At 36.0% G+C, this 25,866-nt stretch overlaps 1 protein-coding gene and 1 long non-coding RNA gene across 2 annotated transcripts in view; one reads left to right on the plus strand and one right to left on the minus strand.

Annotated features, from left to right (window-relative positions):
* Window positions 1-25,866, minus strand: part of TRDN (triadin) — a 431,045-nt gene that overhangs the window by 239,531 nt on the left and 165,648 nt on the right. Inside the window, exon 10 of the mRNA XM_033234448.1 lies at window positions 21,985-22,062. Within this exon, the coding sequence (XP_033090339.1) occupies window positions 21,985-22,062 (78 nt within the window). The remainder of the gene's footprint in view (window positions 1-21,984; window positions 22,063-25,866) is intronic.
* LOC117097015 lies at window positions 176-21,330 on the plus strand. The gene is made up of 3 exons (XR_004442768.1): window positions 176-374; window positions 19,295-19,405; window positions 20,925-21,330. It is a non-coding gene; the product is annotated as an uncharacterized LOC117097015 (long non-coding RNA).

A 25,866-nucleotide genomic window follows, 5' to 3' on the forward strand; every position in this document is an offset into this window, starting at 1 on the left:
ATACATTCAATTTCATTAGAAATAATATATTAGGCCATTAAAAAGATATCTATTTTGATGTAGCTGTTTTTCATATCTGGCTCTTGTCAACAGGCATTTAAGCCTGATGACAAGCATTTGGCAGTGTGTTGAAGACATAACTTCCACTGTCCTTTCTGAGTGGTTGTATCAACAAGGTTATTCAATCTTTGCACCCAGATGTTGCAGTAAGTCTGGATGCCACATCAAACTGTTTGTGGTTACTTCTAAACTTCGTGGAAGAACCCTGTTTCATAAATCTGAGACAGTCTTCGTCTGAGGGGGCAAAGACAGAGAATTCATGTGCTGCCCAGGCATAGTGACGTAGCAGGTGGACATCCCTGGACACTTTTCTGGTAAGCATAGCCATTTCAAATAACGAAGTTCTGTACTAATACATAGTTGTTTAAATTGAATGTTCAGTGGTTTTAGATTTGAGGCAATAATAGCTATGGCTAATGTTGTAAATGTACTGATTTTTATCTTCAATTAGTGCTATTTATTGTATATTTGAAATGCCTTTCTCTTTGTCAGTTGTCTCTCATCTCAGGTACAGGTACATTTAAAGACTTTCATTACCCAGAACTATTATAAGATCATTATTATGCTAAAGAAATTCAATATGTAGTTCTAGAATGAATTCTTAAGTTGTGTCTACTAACGACTGCATCTTATTAAATATAGGAATTAACTCATTCTCTTAGGTATAGAGCTTTTTTTACCTACAACATCAAAGACAACACTTTCTTTCAATGTTAGACATATAATTTATAAAGAACCACTTTCATGACTTCTAGAGATAATCTAATGTCACAGGGAAAAATGTATTCACATTTTGTCTAAACATGTCTACAGCATACCATTACAGCTCATCCAATCAGAAGTAGAAAGTCAAGAAGTCAAATTTTGATAGTTCCACAGATAGAAATAAACCAGTTGATTTCCACTTTTCCTTTTCCTAAAGATTTATACATATTAAACATGCAGATCATATTTAAAATTCTGAATAAAGATACTTTCAAGTATCACTACTTTCAGCTTCTCTGGGAGAAATTTTATGTAGCAGTGAATTTTACATCTTCTCTAAATAAATGTATATGCCAGACAATTGAATAGGCATTTGCTAAGGATCACCTCTGATGTCATGTATCAGAAAAGGGGTTAATTAAAATACAAATGACTTGTAAACATTTCTAAGTTCATGCTAAACACCAATGCCATAATCACCATAAGATCAGAACTCAGCATCCAAATCTCCAAATAAGGTTGATGAATAAATATTTCGTTAAAAAGCTTGTGCCAATTAGTCAGTCTTACACTGAACTTCACAAATAAAGTAGATATTTGAACCCTGAATATGGAAGGCATTCATTTCTTTTTCTATTTGTTGCTCTTGTGCAACGATTTCTACCCTTAAAATTAATATAGCTGGGATTTTATTGTGGTGATATAATATTCTTGTCTTAGTCCAAATTGAATTAATGCTCCCATTATACACACTGCTTGTGATTACAGTCATACACTGTGAGAGTCATGAATAAGAGCAGAAGTCCACAAAAAGCAGATACAAATAATGTCCTTTAATAACATTTTTATGAATTAGACCTTTAAGCTGTCATTATGAGACTTACTTTATTCATGGTGAATTTCATTTAAAATGTCAACTTCTGAAGATTCTACATTTCTTCAAGCACTATAGTCTCTGTTCTCTAGGTGATTTGGCAGTAATGGAATTAAAGTTTTCATTTATAAAAACATAACAATTTAATTATATCCTACTTGGATATAAAAATAACCCATGTTTCTTTTATGAAAACTTCCCTGACCCTGACTTTTTTTTCCTCAACAGCCAACAGTACTCTTCCCTTTCTGTTTATCTGACTTTGAACACACACAAGTTTCCTCTTCCATGTCTTTCTTATTGGTTTGCCGTTTTGTTTGTAACAGCTAGAGAAGAATTAGAGCATTTAAGCCCATTGATGTTCAGAAGGTTAAAAATTAAATATATCTACAGGATGTGAAAGTATCAGAATATTACCTTTCCCTGACAAAAGTACAATAAGCCCTGAAACGATGGCTGTATTCTGGCAGGGATTACAGGAGAGTGTGGTTGGGAGAGAAATCTTCCCTACAATGAGTAGCTCTGAGTCACAAATATGTTATTAGCTTCTGCATAAATTAACATCAGAGAAAAGAAAAAATAGATGACTTACTTCTTACTTTCTAAGCCCTCACAATGGGCTTTCTTTAGCTTTTAAATGTTTTTATGCCATCTCAAAGCCAGACAATAACACAATACTTAATTACAATTGTAAAACTTTCTAAGATGCTGGTTTCATGAGTAAACAAATGCAAAATGTTTTATTTTTGTCTTATGTCTTGTTCCTCCCCTCTTTGCCCTTCTAGTGTAGAGATTATCCTAATTCTGTGTGTCAGATGCATGCTTTTATTCTAACACTCTGGCCAGAATTGATGTATTCCTGGTTCCAGTTAAGTAAATAAGAACTTGTTTCTTTAAGAACAACGCATTCCAACATATCTCATCACTGTCACCTTGTTTTCTTAGAGTGGTAGAGATTGGCCTGGAACTCAGTTCACAATATGACCGTGGAAAATTTTACATAAGCTTAAGATAAGTTCAATTACACGAGTGATTATTAGAGTTGTCCCATTGTTATCTACAGAGGGGTGTGGAGCACGACAGAAAGCACAGGTGCTGGCATTGATGACAATGGTCTGAATTCTGTCCATGACTCCTCCTAGTTATGTGGAGGAACTACTAGCTAATAAAATCTACCTTGCTTACTTGTGAGAAATGCAGATAACTGGGCTAAAATGCCTGGAACAGAGTAGATGTAGAAAAATAATGATAATAATGACAAGTTCTACTAGATTTTACAAATAATAAAAATCTGACCACATATAATCTTTTTAGGTAATTTTTTAGGTGTGACATTTACTGATCTCTTTGAGTAAATACAACTTTATTCTTATTTTTCTATATCCAGGGAGGGTATGTCTAGAATATTTTGTACTGAGAAATTAGAGGGAAAAATACCCATAAGCAAGACAGAAACATGTTATGAAGGGTACTGTACTGCAATGAGGTGGATTCAAGTCTCAATTTTGCTATAATTAGTAGTCATTACCTTATGCAACTATAGACGAATGCTGTATCTTCTGTCTTCAACCATAAAAGTCAGAGAAATGAGTAGAATATGTTTGAGTCCCCTTTCACCTGTTTACTCCTTATTTACCAAGTGAAATATGCATCATTTTGCATTTATTTTCTAATTTTTCTGGGAATAGGTAACATAAAAAGAGTTGCAAATATCTATGGTGTGTTGTCTGTTTTTGATATGGCTTAAAATTGTTTAAAGCAAGAGAAAAGTCCATTTTAGAGGCTTAAAACGAATATATATGTATATGCTATATACATATACATATTATATATATATATATTTTTTGGACAATTGATGATAAAGATTAGAAAAAAAAAGAAAACTTTGTTTTGAGAATTAAAACCTGAGAGCATAGGAGGTAGGTTGGTTTTTTTTAAAGGTGGATTGGGGTAAACCTTTCTAAATGGACAATTGGAAAGATTATTGAAAACAAGTGGAAGAGCTTTGGGCTATTAGTGAGAAGACTTTTCAGCAGAGGAAAAATATCTGCAGAGACCCTGAAATCAGAGCAGGCTAGATAAATTCAAAGAAGAGCCAGGCCCAGTGAGGCCAGAGTTGAGCACTCAGTAGGGGAGTGCTGAGTGCTTCAGCCAAGATGTAGGGCAGATCTCCTAGAATCTTGTTACCGGTATGAATTTTCCATTTCCCTGTGAGTAACATAGGAAGCCACTGAGAGGTTTAAGCAGAGAAGTTATACAATTCTGAGTGAAGGTTTAAGAAAATCTTTGGCTGTTCCTAGGTGGTGTCAAGTGTCTCGTTGGATTTTGTGATCAAATTGGAAGGGAGAAGACTTAGGGAAAAAATAATTCAGAACAAATATTCTTCATTTTTTTTTTTTCCAAAAATTTCCTTGGAATTTTATTTGGGACTCTGGAAGGCATGCAACTTTATAGAAACACGGTAAGGGTGCCTCCCTTCACATTGTAATTAGGTTGCTATAACAGAAAAGCTTTTTAAATTAAGGACTTCACTTGAGTGATGTGGCATAACTAAGCTGGTCTTTCAGGCTCTGAATCCATTCTTTTTGCCTTGACTTTTCTTTAGTCATAGCTCAATTATTCTCAGAAGTCTGCTCTTCTCATTATTAACTATTAACAACAAACAACTAACAAGTAGCAATTCTACAGCACTTTCCAGCGACTACCCGAGACTTTAGTCATACGATTTATTCACATAAATCAACAAATGCTTATCTAGTCTTATGCCAAAACCCTTTGCTAGTGTTTGGAGTTTTAAAAACCTCCTTCCAGTAATACTAGGTGTGAGAGCAGTAAGTAAGAAAGTTCATAATTACAATAAGGACTTTGAGAAACGGTGGATGTGAAGCATGTGGGAATCAAGAGAAACATGCAACTCCTCACAGCTGAGTGGAGTGGAAAGCTACTCCTGGGGATGTAACCTCAGGCTGAGTCTGAAAGGGCCTGTGGGGCCTGGCATGAACTGTGGATAGCATGTGTTATTATAAATGCCAGAAAGGAACTGAGGTACAGTCGTAGCTCATGTCTTGCAGATACAGTTGAGAACTCAGTGATACTATATCATTCATGAAGTAAATGTTGTAAAGGACTCTAGGTCTTATCTGTTTAAATTCAAACTTCTTCAAGATACCATACTACAGGCAGTGACCCAAGATTGTGGCCACCACACTCTAGTCTGGGCCACAGAGTGAGATCAGTTTCAAAAAAAAAAAGGCCGTTGTGACTATTAGCTCCAGATCAACTGCAAGAACAAACCAGCAATCCCAAGAGGACCCACAGACCCTCTGAAGGAAGCAGACTTCTTCTGCAGGACCTGGGAGACGCCTCAAATACCAAGAGTGCCCCATATGTGGAAGGGGGAAAGGGAGACCCTCCTCTCCCAAACATACACCCCCACTGTAGAAACTGATGGGCTGTTTGTGGGAGAAGTTTCCGACTTTATCTGGAGCTGGGTCAATTTAGAGAGCTGAGCAAAATACAGGGGTAGAGGAAGCAGCAGAAAGACCCTGGGAGTTCACTGGGTCCCCTAGCAGACCGTTCCTCCCTGGCACCACATGGATTCATCAGGAGGGTGGCCAGAGGAGCAGGGGGTAAACCCACAGGGAGAAGAAAATCTCTAGCTAAACTTCGTGACAATTTGAATGGAGTGAGAAGCCTTCTGGCCAGAACTCAGGGGAGGCTGCAAATCTGGTGTGCAGACTCCACAGGTGGAGGGAGAATCAAGCCCTTTTCTTTTGCAGCTGGGAGATGGGTAGCCTGAGGCAAGTTTTCAAGCCCATCTCACCCTCCACCTGGAAACAGATTTGGGCTGTTGGTAGGGGACACGGTGGGAGTGAGACCAGCCCTTTGGTTAGCTTGGGAGCTGGGTCAGGTCTGTGACTGCTGACTTTTCCCAACTTCCCTGTCAACCTGCATGACTCAGCAGAGGCAGCCATAATACTCCTACATACACAACTCCAGTGACCTAGGAATCTCACCTCCATCCCCCACAGCAGCTGCAGCAAGCCCACTCAAGGAGAGTCTGAGCCCAGACATGCCTAGCCCTGCCCCCACTTGATGGTTCTTCCCTACCCACCCAGGTAGCAGAAGATAAGGGGCATATTATCTTGGGAGTTCTAGGGCCCCACCCACTACTGGTCCCTCTCCATACAACTGCAGCTGATGCTCTGTGGAAAGCACCACCTCCCAGCAGGAGGACAACCAGCACAAAAATAGAGCATTAAACCACAAAAGCTAAGAACTCTCACAGAGTCCATTGCACTCCCCTGCCACCTCCACCAGAACAGGCACTGGTATTCATGGCTGAGAGACCCATAGATGGTTCACATAACAGGATTCTGTGCAGATAACCCCGGTATCAGCCCAGAGCCGGGTGGACTCACTGCGTGGCTAAACCCAGAAGAGAGACAACAATCACTGTAGTTTGACTCACAGGAAGCCACATCCATAGGAAAAGGGGGAGAGTACCACATCAAGAGAACACCACGTGGGACAGAAGAATCTGAACAACAGCCTTCAGCCCTAGACCTTCACTCTGACAGAGCCTACCCAAATGAGAAGGAACCAGAAAACCAACCCTGGTAATATGACAAAACAAGGCTTCTCAACACCCCCCAAAAATCATAGTAGTTCACCAGCAAAGGATCCAAACCAAGAAGAAATCTCTGATTTACCTGAAAAAGAATTCAGGAGGTTAGTTATTAAGCTAATCAGGGAGGCACTAGAGGACAGCAAAGCCCAGTGCAAGGAAATTCAAAAAACGATACAGGAAGTGAAGGGAGAAATATTCAAGGAAATAGATCACTTAAAAAAAACTCAACAATTCAGGAAACTTTGGACACACTTTTAGAAATGTGAAATGCTCTGGAACGTTTCAGCAACAGAATTGAACAATTAAATAAAGAAATTCAGAGCTCTAAAACAAGGTCTTTGAATTAACCCAATCCAACAAAGACAAAGAACAGTGAATAAGAAAATATGAACAAAGCCTCCAAGAAGTCTGGGATTATGTAAAATGACCAAACCTAAGAATAATCAGTTTTCCTGAGGAATAAGAGAATTCTGAAATCTTGTAAAACATATTTGGGGGAATAATCAAGGAAAACTACCCCAGCCTTGCTAGAGACCTAGACATCCAAATACAAGAAGCACAAAGAACTGGGAAATTCATTGCAAAAAGATCATCACCTAGGCACATTGTCATCAGGTTATCAGAAGTTAAGATGAAGGAAACAATATTAAGAGCCATGAGACAGAAGCACCAGGTAACCACTGAAGAAAAACCTATCAGATTAACAACAGATTTCTGAGCAGAAACCCTATAAGCCAGAAGGGATTGGGGCCCTATCTTCAGCCTCCTCAAACAAAACAATCATCAGCAAAAATTTTGTATCCAGTGAAACTAAGCATCATATGAAGGAAAGATACAGTCTTTTTCAGACAAACAAATACTGAGAGAATTTGTCAATACCAAGCCACCACTACAAGAACTGCTAAAAGGAGCTCTAAATCTTGAAACAAATCCTGGGAACACATCAAAACAGAACCTCTTTAAAGCATAAATCACATAGGCCCTATAAGACAAAATAGAAGTTAAAAAGCAAAAACAAAAACAAAAAAAAAACAAAGTACATAGGCAACGAAGAGCACAGTGAATGCAATGGTGCCTCGCAGTTCAATACTAACATTGAATGTAAATGGCCTAAATGCTCCACTTAAAAGATACAGAACCACAGAATGGGTAAGAAATCACCAACCATTTGCTGCCTTCAGGAGACTCACCTAAGACTAAAGGACTCACATAAACTTTAAGGAAAAGGCATTTCATGCAAATGGACACCAAAAGCGAGCAGAGGTAGCTATTCTTGTATCAGACAAGACAAACCTTAAACCAACAGCGGTAAAAAGAGACAAAGAAGGAGATTATATAATGGTAAAAGGTCTTGTCCAACAGGAAAATATTGCAGTCCTAAATATATATGCATCTAACACTGGAGCTCCCAAAGTTATAAAACAATTACTAACATACCTAAGAAATTAGATAGATAGCAACACAAAAATAGTGGGGGACTATAATACTCCACTGACAGCACTAAACTGGTCATCAAGACGGAAAGTCAACAAAGAAACGATGTATTTAAACTATATATTGGAACAACTGGACTTAATAGACTTTGCAGAACATTTCAACCAACAAACACAGAATACACATTCTATTCAATAGCACATGAAACTTTCACCAAGATAGATCATATAATAGGCCATAAAATGAGCCCCAATACATTTAAGAAAATTGAAATTATATCAAGCACTCTCTCAGATCACAGTGGAGTAAAACTGGAAATCAACTCCAAAAGGAATCTTCAAAACGATGCAAATACATGGAAATTAAATAACCTGCTCCCAAATGAGCACTGGGTCAAAAACAAAATCAAGAAGGAAATTTAAAAAGTATTTGAACTGAATGACAATAATAACCAACCTACCAAAACCTCTGGGATACAGCAAAGGCGGTGCTAAGAGGAAAGTTCATAGCCCTAAATACCTACATCAAAAAGACTAAAAAAGCAAAAACTGACCTCTAAGGTCACACCTCACAGAACTAGAGAAACAAGAACAAACAAAACCAAACCCCGCAGAAGAAAGAAATAACCAAAATCAGAGCAGAACTAAATAAAATTGAAACAACAACAAAAAAATACAAAAGATAAAAGAAACAAAAAGCTGGTACTTTGAAAAGACAGATAAAATTGATAGACCATTAGCAAGATTAACCAAGAAGAGAAGACAGAAAATACAAATAACTTCACTAAGAAATGAAACAGGAGACATTACAATTGACACTGCTGAAATAAAGAAGATCACTCAAGGCTATTATGAATACCTTTACCCATATAAACTAAAAACCTAGAAGAGATGGATAAATTCCTGAAAAAATACATCCCTCCTAGTTTAAATCAGGAAGAACTGGATGCCCTGAGCAGACCAGTAACAAGCAGCAAGACTGAAATGGTAATATAAAAATTACCAACAAAAAAAAGTCTAGGACCAGATGGATTCACAGAAGAATTCTAGCAGACATTCCAAGAAGAATTGGTGCCAATACTTTTGACATTATTCCACAAGATAGAGAAATTTGGAATTCTCCCCAATTCATTTTATGAAGCCAGTATTACCTGAATACCAAAACCAGGAAAGGACATAACCAAAAACGAAAACTACAGACCAATATCCTTGATGAATATAGATGTTAAAATCCTTAACAAAATACTAGCTAACTAAATCCAACAACATATCAAAAAGACAACCCACTATGATCAAGTGGGTTTCATACCAGGGATGAAGGTATGGTTTAACACACACGAGTCAATCAATTCAATACACCACATAAAGAGAATTAAAAACAAAAATCATATGATCATCTCAATTGATGCAGAAAAAGCATTAGACAAAATCTAGCATCACTTTGTGGTTGAAACTCTCAGCAAAATCAGCATACAAAGGACATACCTTAATATAATAAAAGCTTTCCATGAAAAACCCACAGCCAACATATATTGAATGGGTAAAAGTTGTAAACATTCCTCTGAGAGCTAGAACAAGACAAGGATGTCCACTCTCACCACTTATCTTCAACATAGTACTAGAAGTCCTAGCCAGAGCAATTAGAAAAGAGAAAGAAATAAATTCAAATAGGTAAAGAGGAAGTCAAACTGTCACAGTTTGCTGACGATATGGTCATTTACTTTGAAAAACCTAAAGACTCCTCCAGAAAGCTCCTAGAACTGATAAAAGAATTCAGCAAAGTTTCCAGATACAAGATTAATGTACACAAATCAGCAGTTCTTCTATACATCAACAGCAACCAAGCAGAAAATTAAATCAAGAACTCAATTCCTTTTACAATAGCTGCAAAAAAACATAAAATAGTTAGGAATATGCCTAAACAAGGAGTCGAAAGATCTATACAAGGAAAACTACAAAACACTGCTGAAAGCAATCATAGACAACACAAACAAATGGAAACACATCCCACACTCATGGATAGGTATAATCAATACTGGGAAAATAACCATACTGCCAAAAGCAATCTGCAAATTCAATGCAATCCCCATCAAAATACCACCATAATTCTTCACAGAGTTAGAAAAAACAATTCTAAAATTCATATGGAACCATAAAAGAGCCCATATAGGCAAAGCAAGACTAAGCAAAAAGAACAAATCTGGAGCCATCACACTACCTGATTTCGAACTATACTACAAGTCCATAGTCACCAAAACAGCATGGTACTGTTATAAAAATAGGCACATAGATCAATGGAACAAAATAGAGAACCCAGAAATAAACCCAAATACTTACAGCCAACTGATCTTCAACAAAGCAAACAAAAACATAAAGTGGGGAAAGGACACCCTTTTCAACAAATGATGCTGGGATAATTGGCTAGCCACATGCAGGAGAAAAAAACTGGATCCTCATCTCTCACCTTATACAGAAATCAACTCAAGATGGATAAAGGACTTAAACCTAAGACCTGAAACTATAAAAATTCTAGAAGAAAATATTGGAAAAACCCTTCTAGACAGTGACTTAGGCAAGGATTTCAGGACCAATAACCCAAAAGTAAATGCAATAAAAACAAAGATAAATAGCTGGGACCTAATTAAACTAAAGAGCTTTTGCACAGCAAAAGGAATAACTGGCAGAGTAAACAGACAACCCACAGAGTCAGAAAAAATCTTCACAATCTATACATCTGACAAAGGACTAATATCTAGAATTTACAACAAACTCAAACAAGACAGTAAGAAAAAATTAAAAAACCAGACAATCTTATCAAAAAGTGGACTATGGACAAGAATAGACAATTCTCAAAAGAAGGTATATAAATGGCCAACAAAAATATGAAAAAATGCTCAGCATCACTAATGATCAAGGAAATGCAAATCAAAACCTCAATGCGATACCACCTTCCCCCCTCAAGAATGGCCATAATAAAAAACAAAAATCAAAAAACAGTAGATTTTGTCATGTATGTGGTGGTTGGGGAACACTTCTACACTGCTGGTGGGGATGTAAACTAGTAAAACCACTATGGAAAATAGTGTGGAGGTTCTTTAAAGAACCAAAAATAGGACTACCATTTGATCCAGCAATCCCACTACTGAGTATCTACCCAAAGGAAAACAAGCCATTATTTGAAAAAGGTATTTGAAGACGCATGTTTATAGAAGCACAATTCACAATTACAAAATCGTGAAACCAACCCAAATGCCCATCACTCAATGAGTAGATAAAGAAAGTATCGTGTGTGTGTGTGTGTGTGTGTGTGTGTGTATGTATGTATAATGGAATACTACTCAGCCATAAAAAGGAATGAATTAACAGCATTTGCAGTGACCTGGATGAGACTGGAGACTATTATTCTAAGTGAAGTAACTCAGGAATGGGAAACCAAGCATCCTGTGTTCTCACTGATATGTGGGAGCTGAGCCATAAGGACACAAAGACATAAGAATGATACAACGAAATTGGCGGACTTGGGGGAAGAGTAGGAGGGGGACGAGGGATTAAAGACTACAAATACGGTGCAGTGTATACTTCTTGGGTGATGTGCGCACCAAAATCTCACAAATCACCACTAAAGAATTTACTAATGTAACCAAATACCACCTGTATCCCAATAACTGATGGAAAAATTTTTTAAAAAGATCATACTACATTTTTCCCTTTAAGCTTCAAAAAGGTGTGATGAAAGGATTTTAATAATCACTTTATTTCATATGGTCAAACAAGGTAAAAAAATACATTTTAGTTTGGGTTGGAACCGCAGTAATTTCAAGATGATAAGAATTTATAGAATAAAGCGCATGATCTTATATGCATTAGAATATACTTCATTCTCAGGTAAAAGTCTACACATCTTATAACCTGTGAGGAAATGGGTTCAGGAAAGATGACTAACGTGGCAAACTTCATAGGTCATATAAGTCAGGGGTCCCCAACCCCTGTGCTGCAAGCCAGTATTGGTCAGTGCCATGTTAGGAACTGGGGTGCACAGCAGGAGGTGAGCAGAGTGCACATGAGCATTGCTGCCTGAGTTTCGCCTCCTGTCAGATCAGCAGTTACATTAGATTCTCATAGGAGAGTAAACCCTCTTGTGAGCTGCACATGCGAGGGATCTAGGTTGTGCACTCATTATGAGAATCTAATGCCTTATGATCTGAAGTAGAACAGTTTCATCCTGAAACCATCCCTCCCCTCACCCCTGTCCATGGGAAAACTGTCTTCCGGGAACCAGGTTCCTGGTGCCAAAAAGGTTGGGGAATGCTCATGTAAGTGACAGAACAAATATTTAAATTTAAAGATGATCACAAACCCTGTTTCTCTCCTGCAACACGGATAACGAAGCTTGAGATACATATACTCTCTGAAAAACTTTCAAGCTGATTGAGTCATGGGCAGAAAAGAAGTGCCACCTTTTACCTCATCTATGCCAAACTTACCTTTCAGCTGTCTCACAACAAAAGTTCTTTGACTTCATGATTTTTTTTCCCTGTTTCTGAATTTAGTATGCAAAAGGAAATGCAATGAGCAAGATTATTTAATACATTTCAAATTAATTAAACTTAGCATTTAAAATGGATAAGGTAGATTCCTCCCAAACCTTTTGAAAATGATAAAGCTTTTTACATGAGTGATTGCATTTATTTAAAATGGGTTGTGTTTATACAGCTGAGGGGTGCCACATCTGTTCTTTCTCACTTTCTGTGAAACAAAAAAGGCAACCACTGTGTGTGTTTGTGTGTGTGTGTCTGTGTTAGAGAAACAGAGAGAAGGAAAGAGGAGCGAGATGGGAGAAGGAAAGGGAGATGCTGTATTTTATTTTTCCACTCAGTGCTTTTGCATTTCAGAAGGCAAATGCTCAAAGTTTATTGATTTGGACTCAGAGAAGAAGCTCAATTCACATGCACTTGTCTCTTTAGATAACTCCATAAATTACAATTGCTTTTGTTTGTTTGTTTGGTGTTGCTGACATTTGAAAATTCTTAAAAACTCTTTAAAATTTTTATGCAGAATCCCTGCTTACTCAAGATGTTTTATTGTAAGCTTTCCCAAAGTGTCTTGTAGAAATAGTAAAGAAAACATAAATATAAGTTTCTTTTCTAACAACTTTTCATTTACAATATCATGTTATTTACATAAATTTACTTTTTCCATATTTTATCTATATGTTTTTCTACATTTTTCTGTAATTGGAAATGGATTGCAAGAATATTTCATTACGTTTAAAATGCCAAGGATGCCTAGAAACATTAGAAAATTGAGCTTTTTCTTTTCATGACTAAATTATTAGTACAAGAAAAAGTTGGTTGCAACTCAAAAGCAAAACATACATTTCCTTAAAGTAGTATTTCAAAGATACTGCTATTTTTATAACAGTTTTGGACTTGATTTATTAAATAAATCAGTAAGACCCAATAGCTATTTTAAAATATGATTTGACTTTAAAATAAAAAATTACTAGTATATGGGACACATATATAAGTCCGATTTTCAAATGAAGCCTTTCAATTTTTAAAATTATGCCTAATGGAGATCAGTTCTTAAAATAGAAGCAAGTGCCCATGTAAAGACTACAACTTTTTAAGTTGTAATCATTTGAATATGCTGAATTCAGGCTTATTTGAACTGATACACTACATACATTTTACCATCTTTTATGGATTAAAACAAACTAGTACCACATTACGTCTTCTACTTCTTAATATAAAATTTATTCTAGTAAATTAAAAACTTTTTAATATAAAATTCTCATTTAATTGAAGCAGCCTTTTTTTTTTCTTTTTTGAGACAGGGCCTCACTTTGTTACCTAGGCTAGAGTGCAGTCATGGGATCTCGGCTCACTGCGACCTCTGTTTCCCAGGTTCAAGTGATCCTTCCACGTCATCCTACTGAGTAGCTGGGACTATAGGCATACACCACCATGTCCAGCTAATTTTTATATTTTTTGTAGAGATGGGGTTTCGTCGTGTTGCCCAGGCTGATCTCTAACTCCAGAGCTGAAGTGATCCACCCACCCTGGCCTTCCAAAATGTTGGGATTACAGCATTCCTTATCCTTTTTTAAATGAGCAATTTCTAAGACTCTTTACTCCATCTATGTAAAATACACTTGGTCTTGAAGATGCAGCCACTTTTCTCACTCATTCTAGAGAGGGAAAGGATGATGCCATTTGGAATTGTAACAAACTGGTACAATAGGAAGAAATATTTACGTCGAACAGACCAGATAGCAAACAAATGTTTTATAAGGAAAAATTGGTACTTGTAAGCAAGAGCATTGGAGGAAGCATTCTTTTCTATAAAATGTTTTATGAGAAAATGTGCTGACACAGGAAAGTTTCAGAATTCCATGATAAGAAAGCGATTAGATCAAATTTGCTCAAATTCACAAACTGTGTCATCTTGACTTCTTCTTTGGTCTTTTACAGGTAAAAATGCAGGTGAAAAACCATTTCTTTTATACTAGCGTTAACAGTTAGGAAAGGGCTGGAGGCAGGAAACTGGCCCTGATCTGAACAGAAGGCCCTTTTCCTGTTTCCCACATCATGGGGAACATTCTTGGTCTTCAGAGTAAATATCTGTTGCTACTGAAGAGTCAAGACAGACAGATGCCCCTAGCTATCTTGGCAGATGTAGAGGGTAAGAAAAACAAAACTACTTCCTCTTATGGATACGACAGTGAGAAAAAGTTAATTGTTTTCACAAAAGGTCTTTTTAATAATCGATAAAAGAAAATGAAAACCAATATAACAAAAGAAGAAAGTTGTAAGTTTAGAGATACAAGTTTCTTGTCTACTAAAATGTATTTATAGCTCATAATTCATGAGGAGCTCTCATTTCTTTCCCTTTTCATTTTCCTTTTTTTTGGGGGGGGATGCCTTGCCACCTATTAGTTTTTGTGTTTTTTAAGAAAATTTACTCAACGGTTATTAATACTTACCTACTTTTCCACAACACTAAGCTGAATTATACTTGTTCCAACATATTAACTCAAATATGCCTATGTTACCTCAGGCCAAGCCCTAGTACAGTGTTTCAATTAAAAAAATAAAAAACAAGAGTCTAAAATTCGAAGAAAAAAATTGAAGATATGTTTAGATCTTTATTGAAATCTCTCAAATAGTCAACATCATATGACCTAAAACAAAATATTGTAAAGATCCCATTCTTAATCTAGTTCCCCAAGCCTCCCCCATCACAGCTTTCTCTCCAAAATTCTTTTTTCTTCTGAAAGCACTACCAAATCCTACTAGTAAATATCATCTGGCAGATGAGGAAACCCAGTGTTTCAGAGATTAAGGGAACTAATAAAAATCTTACAGTTGACCCTTTAGTTCAAACTCATGACTATTGCATCCTCATTTATATGTAGCAGAGAGAAAATTTAGAGTCAAGAGTAGATGAGCATAATTTTCTAATTGACAAATCTAACTTTTCCTGGCCACTCTTTGTGTTATCCATCTCTCTGGAGCACTGGGGCCTCTTCCTTTTCTCTTTCATATTCTCTCATCCTTGGCTTTATCAGTTTGTATTCTAATGACATTTGTGATAAATTTATGCATCAATTTGGCTAGGCTTTGGTAACACTTACTTCATCAAAGATAAGTCTAGATGTTTCTATGAAGGTAGTTTTTAGATGTAATTCATATTGAAATCGTAGACTTTGAATAAAGCAGATTACCCTCTGTAATGTGGGATGGGCCTTGTCTAATCAGCTGAAGGACTTAAAGAGAAAAGACTGAAGTTCCCCAAAGAGGAAGGAAGTCTTCTTTCAGACTGCCTTCAGACTCAAGACTGCAAAATAAACTATTCCCTGGTTCTTCAGCCGGCATGCATGCCCTTCAGATTTTGGACTTACTAGCCCCTGCAGCTGCATCAGTCAATCCTTTAAAATAAACAGTATTTTCTCAATAGATAGATAGTGAGATAGATATCTCCTATTGGTTTTGTTTCTCTGGAGAATGTTGACTAAATCAATGTGTTCTACATTTCCTTTCTTGGGTCTATGCTGTGTTCTAGACAGCTTCAGATTCATGACTGACCTACTCTTTAGTTATATTTGAAACTAACCTTTGTACGACAGTGTTTTTGAGATCAGTTGCTCCTTAGGAAATTGATGAGTATTATCAGAAACAGAAATATTTCTGTGATTAAACAAACAAACATGGGAACACTGGGTTTAAAAAAGTTGAACATACTTCCTTAATATACAGAATTTTTGGATCCTTTGATATATGTGTGTGTGCATTGTGTATGCAAAAGAAAAACTACAACATATTAAGCTGCCCAAAAGTTATTTCATCATGAAAACACTTTTTAACAAATAATATCATAGAACTAGAGTTTCTCATAACATACTCCAAGAAATGCTGTGTCAGGCTAACTTATGACTTCAATATCTATATCTCCCTCATTTGTAAACTCCTGACTTATATATTCAGTTGTCCACTGCAGATTACCACTTGTGTGGATCAAGCTCAACATCCTGCCTGACATGTGGTAGTCTCCATGTTCTCTCCAGGTCCCATCTCTACCCTGACCCTTATAGGTTACATTAATCAGCCCCACGTCCTCTGAGTGTGTTCTGTTTTGGCCTATGAGAGCAACATCAAGAGATAATAGAGTAAGACAAAGAGAGAGATCTGGGCATTTATTCTCTAGTTTCCTCCAAGGCTCACTGAGAATTTTACATACTTCATTTTGCAAAGTGTTCGTTGGTGGTTGTGGTCCCATGCTGAAGGATACTACCTTCAGATGTTCTGATTGGACATCTTTCCCTAAAGCTATAAAGCCTTCTGGATGTCTAAACCATTCTAACCATTCTATTCTCTTGCCTCTTCAGGCATAGGAGTGATAAAGGCTTCCTACTTTGGCTAGCTCTGGGGTGCTCCACCATAACCCTACAAACCTTTAAAAATAATATAGTCATTAAACTCTCTTAATCACTCATGTAAGTGTTCCAGGGACCTCAATACACCCAGCAAGTCCCAAACCTAACTCATTATTATCTCTCAAAACCTGTTCTTATTCTTAATGCCATTCAATTAACCAAATCAGATAAAAACTTTAACAATTATATTCAGCTCTAACACTTAATTGCCATTTTAGGATAATGGAAATAGACTGAGCCTTGGTAGGAAACACCTAGCTTCCAATTCCAGTTATACCATATTTAGAGCTGTGTTATCTTAGGCAATTTACTTGATTTCTCCGATCTTCTCTGTAAAATGACATAAATCATGTTCACTGCTTGCAGTTGTTTTGAGAGTAAAATGTGATTGTTTAAAAAGAATAGTAGCGTAAGTTTTCCCATGGGCAGTTTTCTCCTAAATTTGTCTTCTACTCCCAACTCTTAAGTTCACCCCTCACCAATTTATCCTTTCTATAGTTGACACATAATCTTAAAGACAAATGTAATCATACTACTCTCTGCTCAATTGCTTAAGCAGTACCACACAATCTATAAGGACATGTAAAAGCTTTAGCTATGTATACAAAGCCCTCCAAGATGCAGTTCCAGTCCTGTATTGAAAAGTTATATTAGAGTTTTATGTATACTGACCGATGTCATGAAAGCAATCACCTTACCAGCTTCTATGGATACCAAGAAAGAACTACCATAAAATTAATGTTTTTTATATGGTTAAGAAATGTCCTGATATAAAAAAAATTAATAGCAACCAATGGTTGAGTACCTAACTGTGCTAGAAAATGTGCTATATTGTTATTAGCAGCTCTCTAAGTTAAATAGGTAGTAAAAGTAGTTTGGTTTATATATTTTATCATAATTTATAACTAAAGGCCAATCCTATTAAAAACCACCAAAAGATATGATTTTATTTCTCCACAAAACAAAGAAAAAATATTATATTGACCTGAAGTTCAATAAAATCTATTGTGTCATAGAGTTAATGAAATAAAAATTGAGGACAAATTTCTATTTTATTATTTTATTTTATTTTTTACTTCTCAGGATATATCTCACTGAGGAGCTAAGGTAATAAAGTTCTTGGTTTAATAGAATTGTAAATAAAACCTTACTAGCTCCTGTAGAATATTGTCTTCAGATGCATCCTATGGTAAAAAATTATCTTATAATAAATTTTATATAATGTTCCTTTCTCCTCTGTATCTATGCAATTCAACTAACTTACTCTTTATGGCTCAATGAAAGATTTGCAGTTTCACTTCATAACCTGGCCTCATTTATATCTCATCCTCCTCCTAACTTTTACAGCCTTTATGATATCTGTAACTTATTTTTGTGTTTCAGTAAATAATGCTTCATAGGATTATCCATCGTCCCAAAAAGTTTGACATCTCTATCATATCTATAGTTGCTATTTAACCACTAGGCAAAGCTATGTAGGGTTCACTCTGTTCTTATGGCAATTTATTACCAATCTACCAGTCTGAAAAAATCAGGTGTGAAATATTTGGGTATAAAAGCATAGAGGGACTTCAGAGACTATTTAAGTTTGGTTCATAGGTGAAGAAATTGAGGTCCTAAGAAGTCAATTGATCTATCAAAGACTGTACAACTCATTAGTAACAAAGCTGAGATTGGGAAGACTCTGGTCTTCTCTCTAGAGTTCTCCTGTTCACATACAAGTGATAGCATTTATAATATTATTTATAATTGCAAGACCAATTATTAGTTATATATTTATTCAACAAGATATAGGGTACTTCATAGTAATTTACCTTTCTCTATTTGACTTCATTCATGTAAACTGCAGCTATTTAATGGAATATTAAAAGTAATTTAAGTATAACTTAACTTCTTCCTTCTACATCTTTGTCACAACAGAGGAGTCCTGGTAATTTTATACTAAATGCCCAAAAATTACATGCAGGTGAAAGTAGTGGGAAAGACATTATCTAGTATTGTTGATTAAAGATGAATGGAATCATATATGGTAATTTTGCTTATTATAAGGATTTTATGAAACAGCTTTTCTGCCTTCCTTGGTAATTGGGAAGAGGGTGGGCAACATTGCCTGAAGTTGTTCTGTTTAACCACTGAAGAGTCTGAGAAATACAGTTCTTGGGGTAAGAGATTAGCAGGAATGCTGAAAAACATTTGACAATAAAGGACCTTCATGCTAAGAGCTAAAATCACCTATCATGTTAATATTATAAGATACCATTTGATTGGAGGAAAAAACTCACATAAGTCAGCTCCATTTGTGAAAGAAGTGGATAACCCTTTGAACCTGTAGGCATTTCAGCCCTAGTAAGAGCTCTCAATAGACATGGAAATTCAAAATTGTTTAAAAGATGAGAATTAACATTATATTTACAATAGGTTCATTTCAAATTAGTTTCAGTTGTATCCATAATTAAATACAAATTGACAACAATGACCAGAATGACTATGTGAAGTGGTTATTACATAAGATCTTTTCGAAACGTATTGTAGCCAATTTTTCCTAGCCAAAGAAATTTTAAAACATAAAATAAGAGTCAAAGGAAATAAATGATTTAATATATAATTCATCCTTTTGTATCAAAAAATTCAAAGTAATAAAAACTTCATTACGACAGACAAACATGCAATGTGGGGAAAAAACGGAAATCCAAGAAAAGCAAGAGCAATTTCAAGGCACTAAATAAATGGACTGAGAGAAGAAGTACACAGATACTTCCCCGAACAAAGTAAGTGCTGGGGAAGTTTTGTTTCTTTTTTTTTTTTTTTTTTTTTAATTTTTTTTTTTGAGATGGAGTCTCGCTCTGTCGCCCAGGCTGGAGTGCAGTGGCCAAATCTCAGCTCACTGCAAGCTCCGTCTCCTGGGTTTACGCCATTCTCCTGCCTCAGCCTCCCGAGTAGCTGGGACTACAGGCGCCCGCCATCTCACCCGGCTAGTTTTTTGTATTTTTTTAGTAGAGACGGGGTTTCACCATGTTAGCCAGGATGGTCTCGATCTCCTGACCTCGTGATCCGCCCGCCTCGGCCTCCCAAAGTGCTGGGATTACAGGCTTGAGCCACCGCGCCCGGCCGGAAGTTTTGTTTCTTAAGTGCTATGAAAGCACAAAGAAGGCTTTTATGGGCTTTACAGATGTGTAGTATTGGCTTTACAGATTTGTAGTATTCTTTTACCCATAAAGAGAGCCACATTTTTTTTTTAGATTTCTGCTAATGAAGTTTTATTGTTTCTAGTCTCCCGTGAACAAATTTAATAATCTAGTCTCTACATGAGCTCTACTTTTTAAAAACATTAAAATTGAAATATGTACGTGCTCCTACATTCTGACCTGTTATAATTGTATTCCTCACGTATAATAGCACACTTTAGTGCCAGATGAAAGTTCCTCCTTTTTACATAAAGCGTTTTATTTTTGTTTGTGTGTGTGTGTGTGTGTGTGTGTGTGTGTGTGTGTTTGTTTTTTTTTTTTTTTTGCAACTTGGTTCTAAGGAAGTTCCAGACTAAAATAGTGCATCAAGAGGACTGGCATAATCAGCCTCACTAAAAACAGCTTGATTAATACTAAATATGTCCTAGCTCCTAATCAATTATGTTAATGAAGTCATAGGCAGCACATCTGCAAGCCCTGACAAAGCCCATGATCTCAGCATTGCCTGATAATATAGACTCCTCTAGTTGCTCAGGGTTAGCAGGCTCCGAGCTTTCAGAGAAGACACTGACAAAGGCTTGTGGTCCTCAAACTTTGTTATTTTATTCACCACAACACAGTACTAAGTTCTGAGATGAACTGTCAAATTACATTGCTCTTTTAATACAATAACAGAACCTAGGAGTTCTGCTTAACAAATGACACATCCTTTTCCAAGGGACAGATTGCTAGGCAAAATATATGCTACTTGGTGTTTTATGAGCCTCTGCTAGGAGATAACTTGGCACCAAACACTTGAATAATATGACTATGAAAGTCTCCCTCAAGTTGGGAAATCTGAATTCCTTGCTTTATGTCCATCTGGAACAACAATAGAATTAGAATCCCATGAAAAATTAAGGTAATACTATTATTTATGTGTGTTGTCTTGTCCAGTGAACATTTTGGTGAGTGAGATAGTCAGTTTTGTGTCAAATTCTCTTAAGTAATATGACATATTATAGTCCAAATGCCAAAAGAAATGTAATTCTGATTTTTTTTCTCCCTCTCTATTTTCTTTTTTTTGGACTGGTTGTTTCTAAATCACTTGTTTACTCTCTAGGTAAGTGATATACAAGAGTAACCTCTTCCTGGATGAATCCTCATGAGTGTCATCACTTAGTCTCAAGGGATGGCCAAAGCCAATGGGCAGTTGTTGAGCTGAGTGGGAAGATCTTGAACAAGCAGGCTGGAGTGTCCACACTACACACAGAAGATCCTTTCCAATGTGGGACAAAGCTAGGGGTTTCTACCCCTTTCTAGGGTGGCTGTGATCTGAGGAACACCTCCATTTGTACTCTTGTAAAAATTTAATGGTGTTTTAGCTGTAATTACTGGTGTTTTTATATTGGCAAATTGAGTCTTGACAGAGAAGGAACTGTTTTCTATTCATCTCTGAATCACCAGTATTTTAGACAATATCTGAAATGATCCCATGTTTGGGTTTTAATAAAAGTTTAAGAAATGAATGAAGACTTAAAGAAATGACTTTAAATTTCCAGCAAAATTTATTACAATACTGATCTTGAGACATCATATTTTCAAGAATTATTAGTAGTATTGTGTATAGAACTTATAAACTATACATACATATATATACAACAGTGTATATTTGTGTGTGTGTGTGTTTGTGTATGTGTGTGTGTGTATATATGTGTGTGTGTGTGTGTGTGTGTGTGTGTGTATATATATATATACACATACACAAAGCTAGGAAAAGGTGGAGCTCAGATTCAAACCCAGCAACTCTGGCAGCAGCCTCTTCAGAGACTAAATTGATCAAGCTGTGGTAAAACTGCAAGAGTTGCAAGGCATAGCCTTATCTGTTTGTCCCTATTTTTTTTTTTTTTTTTTTTTGCTTGATTCCCAAAGTACTAGAGTGGGCATCCTTCTGGAAGCTGAGGGTCACCGATATAGGATCTTAAGGGGAAATTTTTGGTTTTCTGAAAAACAGCAAATTACAATTTTAGGAAAAGTAAATTGTAGTTTAGACATACTAAAAGTATGTAAGAAAACATTGGATTTTGCTGTTGCTTTGTGACTATTTTTGTTGTTCTTGTTTCTCTACATTCTATTTTACCTACAATAGAGATATTTAAGGAAAAAAAAAAAACAGTACTTGCCTTCAAGGGCAGGTGATGCCAGAGTGGGTCTGGAAGCTTGTTCTGTCGGTAATGGAGGTGGAATGGCTGGGCTTTGTCCTGTACATACAATGCAGAAGTAGGCATTGGAAAAAAAAAAAGTATTAACAAATACAATATCTACAACTAAAAAGCTAGATCTGTCCCCTACATGCATAATTCATAATACCAAGCCAAGTATAAATCATATTATTATGCAATAAGAAAGCTATTATTAAGTGAGATCTTCAAGAAGATACCTTCACAGATTCAGTTATCTTCAGAGCCATTTCTGAATATATTATTTTCCATAGATGGATATGCAATGTTAAATGTATCTACTGGACTTCATTAATGGAAAATGTACATGTACTCAAATTAAGCAATTTATTTTTAATACGCACATTAAATTATGGAAACTAAAATCTCAGAAGCTGAGGGGGAATCTTAATATAAAAGAAATCACTATTTTTTCCATTTAACTAAAAATTCTCAAATGATATAATACGAGCAATAAAAGAAGGTTGAAATTCATAGGCCTTTTCATATTGAAAAGATACATTTTTTTCCTGCCATAATAAATGACCTGTAGTTAAGTAAACAATGAGCCAAAGAGAAAATATATTCAGTTTTATAGAACCTTGAAAGCTTCTCTCAAGTCTCTGAGCTTATTATGAACTGAAAAAAAAAGAGAGAGAGAGAGAGAAAGAAAGAAAACCCACAATCATTTCCAAGTACTTCTTTATCCCAAGTGATTTCTTTAATTAACCAATACCATCCAGGCCATGAACTCTCAACATTAGCTATCATATGATCCCATATAAATTGCTTGCAAAACATTTTATCATTACTTTTCATTCCATAAACTTCTGCTGTGTGTTTTTTATCCTGAAATCAACATGCAACCTGGGCATGTGTACCTTCTAAAATCTCACTGACGACTAGATATTATCAAATGTCAGCAGACCTGCCTGCTTACTGAAAGGTTTCCTTTCTTAGAATTCACCAAAATTAGTTCTGGATGGTATAAAATGGTTTAACAAGCAAAGTAATTAGAGTTGCACAAGCACCACATTCCAGGCCTAGGCCCTCATGCCACATGAAGCTCTGTTCATCATACTGTGTTCTTGTAGTTGTTACAACCATACAGGTTAATTAGTGAGCATGTTTAAGTATGTATAGAAGCCAAACATACTGTTTCATAACTTACAGGCCATATGCCTACAAAAATATCCATTTATAATATTCTTAATTTTTTTCCTTATGAAAGTAAAGATTGACTTAAACATAATATAACATGGAAGTTTATTTTTTAGTTAGCAAAGAAAAAAGGCTGGAAACACTAAAATGATTGATCCACATTATCTTTCCCTAGCTAATATTTATATAGTGTTTACTATGTGCCAAGAATGATCCAAATGGTTTTCCTGTATTAAGTCATTTAATCTTCACAAGCTCTTTAGAATGTGCGTATTAGTCTCGGTTAACCGGAGTTTAGGCTACTCAGCTCCTAATAAGTGGAACTGGATTTCAATGCAGGTTCCCAAGTTGCAGTTCTTAAAGGTCCTCTCAGATTGCTTAAGCCTAACAGAAGGGTCATCATCTATCAGGAGTCCATGACTATAGCTGACGAGGGACAGGGGAGTGAAGCCTCTACCCTAAGTTTCTACTTTCTCAGTGGGTTAAAGGGATTTATGCTTGGAAAGATCTATTCCCCAACCTTGTTTGAGGGCCATTCTTGAAATAATTCTAAGGTAGGGTAGTATTTTGTGGCTTTGAAAATAAGCCTACAAGGACAAAGAAGGAGTCAGTTAAATGACAAAACTTTTAAAATACAAGTGTCCATAAATATACATCAGTTGTTTCTAAATACTGAGATATATCGATATCTTCATAGAATGGTGCCTGTTGAGTCTAAGCTGTTTTCTACCCTGTCAGAATAGTACATGTCGACTATCCTGTCAGTGAATAGTAGTGGCTGTATAATTATAGTCTTTTATAGTCTTGTTGAGTTATTGAGGAACTTATTATACAATATATAAAATCATTTCCCTGGAAATTTCACGTAATTTACACTATTCCATATTTTTAGATTTATCTAAAGGAGCTACAAAGTTATTATTTTATTTAAAACAACTTTATTGCATTCTTACTATATACAAACACTGAAGAATTATTAAAACCCAACCCTGTCTTCAAGAAGTTCCCAATATACTGGCTGAAACAGACCTCTAGACAGATCATTATAGTGTGTTGAAGGAAAATCATATATACAAAGGGTATACTGCAGAAAGAGTCTTGAAAGAGAGTAAGTTAACAGCCAAAAATGAGCCTGCCAGGTAAGGAAGGATGGGGAAGATGGAGGGATTCCAGGTGGAAAGTATGTGGTAAATTAAAAAAAGAAAAGCCTCGATGCCAAAATAGATATATTTATTAAAACACACAAACTGGTGCTTCTGCAGCATAAAGTGCAGTATGCAGTTCGTATCAGAAATTCTCCACAACTATAATCTCTTTTTATTCTGCTCTCTAACGTGGCTGATGGCATGGTTGTAAGGCAGTGGACACAATGGGTACAATGGGAAAGTAGGACCACAAGCAAAAAAAAATTTAAAAAACAAAGGAGAAGCCAGCTGGCTGCCTGTCTCCATGGTGACAGTGATACTAGCCCTGGCAGGGAATTACTAACTCAGGACAAGGTTTTGTCGTGTTAGGGTGCACCAAAACAAATCAAATGGGTCATACTTGAGCATGACACACGACTTTGATCCTGACTCATATAATAAGTGATGTCAGAAAAACTGACTGAAATCACAAATCGTTTTGCTAGGCGAATGAATACATTGTATAACATATACAATGAATACATAATGAATTATATTAAATGTAATATTATATTAATAATACAGTCCTACAGCAAAATCAGAGTTATTTAGCATAAAGACTGAATGCTTAGGAGTCACATGGGTGTAAGTGACGGCTTCAGATCTGTCACTTAGAAGCTGTGTAAATTTGAAAATCTCATAACATCTCCAAGCTTCAGTTAGGATATTTATAAAATGTGGATAGTTGTAGGGGTGTTATAAGGATTAAGTGATGAAGCACCCAGTGCATGGGAGATACTCAAAATATTAATTATTTTCCTGATAATGTATTTACAATTTAAATCCCATCTAATTACACAAGAAGATTTGAAGTTGACTTTTGAAGTAAGAAAACAAAAACAAAGAAAATTGAATATGACAGAAATAGCAGAATTCATTTGCAGAAAAGAGGCTTATAATTTTATTAGGAATATATTCTTTTGGAATTCCTGAAGATTGTTACTCTCTGAAGGAAAGATTTAGCCTGTTGAAATTTACATTTGAACTTTAAAGGTGCCCTTCATTTTACAAGCTATTACCTGAAAATCCCTCTGACATTCAAACACAGTAAGTTGACTTCATTTCTGTTCCTTGAGTGATTTGGGCTGGCTTATTTCCATAATACCTGAATGGTAGGTTGGCAAATTGCTAATATTTTATTGTTCTGAGTTCTTTCCCATACAAGTCAATTTGGTTGTTTTTGATTTAGTCAAATTCTTTTGGGGCTGGTGTACAGTGTGCATTCATTCTAATGCTCTAAGTTACTGATGTTTTCTTTACTTTGCTAGAAATGATGAATGAGATTACTCAAAATCTTGTCAAGGTAGGAGGCTATGAGCTGAATTCTGATTGCATGAAGGAAGAAAAACAATTCACTACACTAAAGTTTAATCTATCTAGTTTCTTTATGAATGAGATTCCCTGATTGAAAGCCATTTCTGAACATCTGAAGCCTACTCCCTCTATCTTGTAACAAATGTTGAGGCTATTTTTTTCTCTAACACCTAATAGAGATTTTATG

The sequence above is a fragment of the Trachypithecus francoisi genome, unplaced genomic scaffold (assembly GCF_009764315.1).
Source record: "Trachypithecus francoisi isolate TF-2019V2 unplaced genomic scaffold, Tfra_2.0 Lachesis_group15, whole genome shotgun sequence".
In the NCBI taxonomy this organism is placed as follows: Eukaryota; Metazoa; Chordata; class Mammalia; order Primates; family Cercopithecidae; genus Trachypithecus; species Trachypithecus francoisi.